At 38.3% G+C, this 5,350-nt stretch overlaps 1 protein-coding gene across 1 annotated transcript in view; it reads left to right on the top strand.

Moving 5' to 3' along the window:
- LOC107727527 (parafibromin) overlaps nucleotides 1–1,867 on the top strand; it is a 49,983-nt gene extending 48,116 nt beyond the window's left edge. Inside the window, exons 15-17 of the mRNA XM_016537417.1 lie at nucleotides 400–500; nucleotides 582–723; nucleotides 1,283–1,867. Of these exons, the coding sequence (XP_016392903.1) occupies nucleotides 400–500; nucleotides 582–723; nucleotides 1,283–1,319 (280 nt within the window). The 3' untranslated portion in view covers nucleotides 1,320–1,867. The remainder of the gene's footprint in view (nucleotides 1–399; nucleotides 501–581; nucleotides 724–1,282) is intronic.
- Nucleotides 1,868–5,350: the final 3,483 nt, after the last annotated feature.

Genomic DNA, 5,350 nt, shown 5'->3' with positions numbered 1-5,350 from the left:
AATAGCAATTTGCTGTGGAATATGTGCCGATCGGGTCCAGTCGGGTCTGTGTCTTCCCGGCCGAGTTCGGGTCCATCTTTCAGTCCGTGTAGGTAGTACATTTTTGACATTTCTCGGTTCTGCACGGACCCGGGTCCAACTTTCAAAATAATAGACTGGTCCGGGTCGGTTCAGTGTAGCACATTTACGGGTCTCTTCGGGTTCGGGTGCGAATTTTTGGACCCGTGTAGACCTCTAGCTCACAGTCAAACGTGGCATCGGAGAATCGCTAATTAAATGCCGCTGTTTTGTCAATGCTTTCACCCCCAAAACTGAAAATAGCAAGCTCAAATTACCGATTTTGAATGCTCGGGCCTAACCAGTCAGTTTGAGACTGATTTTGTCGTCGTTTGTTCACAGGGATCGTGTAGTGGCCGTCTTCGTCCAGGGTCCTGCCTGGCAGTTCAAGGGCTGGCCGTGGCTGCTGCCTGATGGATCCCCCGTGGATATATTTGCCAAAAGTGAGTTTAGTCAGGGTAAATGCAGCACATTATTTACAATATATTTAGAGTGGGTTTCATTGCATGCTTATGTTCATTTAGTCCGAGCCTTTCACCTGAAGTATGACGAGGCACGGATGGACCCAAACGTACAGAAGTGGGACGTGACTGTGCTGGAGCTGAGCCACCACAAACGACATCTGGACCGGCCCGTCTTCCTCCGCTTCTGGGAAACACTAGACAGGTCAGGATTGCAGCTCCGTGTCCTTTCAGTCCACCTGTAGCATGGCACACACTGGAGAGGAACACGTTCCGACAGTATTTTTGATGTTATATATGTTTTCAGAAGTAAATGCATGTCAATATTTTCAAAATGTATAATGTATGTGTGTGTATTTATATACACATAATAAATATACACCGTACACACACATATATTACATAAACAAAAACTTTTATTTTGGATGCGACTAATCGCGATTAATCGTTTGACAGCACTAATAGAAATATAACTTTTCAAAAGAAGGAACACTAAACTTTTGTGTAAATCGTTTGTATATTTTAATTCCATTTTATTGAACGTGTTTTGCTGACCTATAGCCCTCAAATATTTTTGGTTTGGATTTTTGGTGTATGTAAATATCCTACAGATGTACGTCTTTGATCATTGTGTAGTCTTTTGAAGTTTATCATGTGAACCTGTCCCTGGTTAATTAAATACTAGAGCAATGATGTATTTTCCAACCCTAATAGTAATCTCAATAGTGTTATATAGCTCATTATCCCCTTCATCTCCTCTACAGATACATGGTCAAACACAAGTCCCATCTGAGGATCTGAGACTGCTGGCTGTCCACCGTCGAGATCTTCCCTCCCTCCAGAGACCGGTCAAGATGGACCGCTAGACCCCCGGTCCTCTCAGCCTCCCTGAAAGCACTTTGGATTTCAGTATGCTTCACCCTCTGCTGACAGCAGTTTGATTTGTAGTCTCTTCCTCCACCCGTGGATGAACAGGTCAGGGCGGGCGAGAGGAAATTTGGATGTTTGGGTTGGTCCTTGTCATGTTTTCTCAGTAGATATGAATTTTTCAATTGTAAATCAGTTGGTAATCAAGGCAGATTCAAAAGGAGATATTTGATTTTGTTTTTTTTTCTTTTTCCCCTTCTCTATTTGTAAAACACGAGCTGGATGTGAGAGAACCATTGAAAATGGGGACTCGTTGATATGAATAAATGACTGCTGTCTAAAACTCTTGTAATGATAGATTCACTTTGTTCCTTTCTTTTCTTTTTTGGCTTTTTTCTGCCTTCTGTTCTATGAAGCGTAGAGTAGTGCATCGAGGTTCACTGCACAAATGCGAATAGTAAATCTAAGTCAGATTAGAGGAAGGTTTAGGATGAGATGCCTTTCTTCAAAACCAGCAGGCATTTAAATGACCAGAATTCTACGGTTATATGAAATCTGTACTTCAGATTGTTGATGGTGAATATGCTCTGTAATTCTGCAGTATATTGGAGATATTGTTCGTTTTATCCAGAAACCCAAGTACTGCTTGCATCTAATTACTATTTTTGAAATGGAAAATGCAGTTGCTTCCATAACGCAAAGTCAGTTATCAATATGTATGTATGTATGTATGTATGTATATATATATATATATATATATATACATATAAATGCATTTGAAAGTAATGTTTGTTTTTAAACATTTCTGTTGAATGTGGATTATTATTAAAAAAAAAGTCAAAAAAAATATAAACGCATGGTGATGCATATTTTTCTTCTTTTTCAGAAGAGCCTCTGACAACTTTGTACGTTTGTGTGGTCACAGTAGTGAATCATGGTCTGTTGTCAGTAGTAAAGCACAGCTCACACAGAAGTCACTTTCAAATTAACCAGCGTTCTGTTGGTGAACACTTGAAAATGAGCGAAATCTGCATGGGGTACTTTTTGCCTTCACAAACAAACCTCAGATTGCAGTGATTTATTTTTAAATGAATAGATTTTCGCAGAGCAAAGGTAAATGTGGTCTCACCTTTACACCATGTCTACTAGGATCATTCTACATAGGATCACTAGATCGTCGTCTGTGATCTTTTACCTGTGTGTTAGTCTGAGCTTGAGGTGGGACAGGAGCGCACTGGCGGGAACAAATATGATAAAGCAAAGGCTCTATGTGCATTAATCCAAGTAACAAGGGTTGCTTGTGTCACAGTGAAGATAAACAGCTGTTGTGAGTGTGATCATCATTCAGAGATGATTTGCAATAATTCTACGCATTATGTACCTGAAACCAAAACAAATCAAATTGAAAAGTACATAAAACTACAACCACATACATGGAGTGCAACCATTAGGTTGAATATCATATCTTGGTCATATTGCATCTTAAAACCCACAAACAGAATGGTGGATAATAAATAGAAATAAAATTTATACAAGAAATTGTAAGAAATACTTTTTTTTTTAAATAAAGTCTTTTTAAAGACCATTAAGATTTGTTTTATAGTGACAATTAAGCTAATTTAACCTCTAAATTCCCATTAGAATAAAAAAAAACTCTACTACTGTAATACTGCATCCTGTAATTGCACCTTTTTTGGGCTATTATAATATGTGTGTATATATAATATTATAATATTCATTTTAATTGTAAAATATATATATATTTTATATGTAGTATTGGCTGTTTATTTGGTATAGTAAGATTTTTATTATGTAAAACAATGAAATGGTGTCTCTTACAATGCAAAATAACTCCTAAAAATAGGCTTTATGAAAATAAATCACAATTTTTGTAGAATTTGATGCAAAGTCAAGTCACCTTTTTTTTTATATATTGCTTTATACAATACAGATTGTGTCAAAGCAGCTTTAGTGTCAAAAAGGAAAATGGTCTGTAGATATTGCAAGAGTACTATAACAAACAGTCAGTTTTTCAGTTAAAGTCCGTTCATTGTTGATTCAGTGATGTCATCATCCAGTTCAGCTCTCTTCCAATAGTATCTGTGTAATCAAGCTAACAATACTGCTAGAAATTAAGTGTCCCCCAACTAAGCAAGCCAGAGGTGACAGTGGCAAAGAACCAAAACTCCATGGGTGATAGAAATGGAGGGAAAAAAAAAACCTTGGGAGAAACCAGACTCAGTCGGGGGGCCAGTTCTCCTCTGGCCAGATGAACCCAGCAGCTTAATTACAGGGTGCAACACAAGTCAGATTGTGCAGAGGACTCATCTGGTTCCCGTGGGCTTGTGCCGATGGATTTTGACGGGGTCTTCTGAGGGGGTCTATCTCTGGAGCTCATCTGGCTGACATGGTCTCCACTGACATTCAGGGCTGTCGAGGTCATCTCTAGGTGCTGATCCACCATCTGTGCTGATCCACCATCTGGTCTGAATATGGACTGGATCCGGGTGACTGCAGTGACCATCTGATCTGGGTACAGACTGGATCTGGTGGCTACGGTGACCTCCGAATAAGAAAGAAACTGACTAATATTAGCATAGATACCATCTTCTAACGATGTAACAAGTACACTGTGTGTTATGGGAAGTGTTTCCCGTTCTGGTTGACCTAATTAATGCAGCCTAACAATCCTTTAACGGATTTGAATTATAGAAATGTGATAGTGTGTTATGTGTATGCCAGCTTAAATAGACGGGTCTTTAATCTAGATTTGTTTATTAAGCGCGCAGAGCAATCACCCAATAATGCATTACAATAATCTAACCTCGAGGTCATGAATGCATGAATTAACGTTTCTGCATTTTCCATTGAGAGCATATGTCTCAATTTAGATATATTTTTAAGATAGAAAAATGCAGTTTTACGAATGCTAGAAATGTGGCTTTCAAAGGAAAGATCGATATCCAATAGCACACATAGCCTCCTAACCTATGATGAAGAATTGACAGAGCAGCCATCAAGTGTTAGACAGTGTTGTAGGTTATTATATGCAGAGGTTTTTGGTCCAATAATTAATACACCTGTTTTTTTTTTTGTTGTTGTTATTTAGCAGTAGGAAATTACTAGTCATCCAGCTTTTTATATCAACTATGTATTTCGTTAGTTTTGCAAATTGGTATGTTTCTTCGGGCCGAGTATCATCAGCATAACCGTGAAAGCTAGCACCATGTTTCCTGATGATATCTCCCAAGGGTAACATGTAAAGTGTGAAAAGCAGCGGTCCTGGTACTGAGCATTGTTGTACTCCATATTGTACTTGTGATCGATTTGATACCCATTCATTCACTGCTACGAAATGATGATGGTCAGATAAATGATGATGGTCAGATAAATAAGATTTGAACCATGCCAATGCAATTCCACTAATGCCAACATAATTTTGTAGTCTACTCAAAAGAATGTTGTGGTCGATAGTGTCAAGTACAGCAATAAGTTCAAGTAGTGCTAATAGAGAGATACAACAATGATCTAAGTCCTAATTGGAAATCCTCAAATACCATTTCTCTCTAAGAAGGAACATAGCTAAAAGGATACTGCCTTTTCTAGTACTTTTGACAGAAAAGGGAGATTTTTGGTCTGTAATTAACTAATTCTCTAGGAGTAATTAGGTTAATTCTCAGTGTCCCTATGAAGTGCAATAGATTCAGCTTCACTAACAATGTCATTCAGCTCCAGTTTCGTATCTGGTGACGGGTTGATTAAGGTATGTGAGTGACTCCTCTGGTTATAATTCAGCTCATCTGGATTGAGAGACAAATGTTAATAATATAACAACAATCATCTTCTAGATGTTATCAGTCATTAAAAGTTGTAATTCTCCAGAACTCCAGAACCATTTTCTGGCAATGAGACGCTTAACTGAAAATCGGAGGTATAAAGTGTGTGTGTCTGTGTGTGTGTGTGTG

The sequence above is a fragment of the Sinocyclocheilus rhinocerous genome, unplaced genomic scaffold (genome assembly GCF_001515625.1).
Source record: "Sinocyclocheilus rhinocerous isolate Xijiao unplaced genomic scaffold, SAMN03320098_v1.1 scaffold306, whole genome shotgun sequence".
NCBI lineage: Eukaryota > Metazoa > Chordata > Actinopteri > Cypriniformes > Cyprinidae > Sinocyclocheilus > Sinocyclocheilus rhinocerous.
Note: the sequence above shows the minus strand (reverse complement) of the source record. Positions and strands in the feature narration are given on the sequence as shown.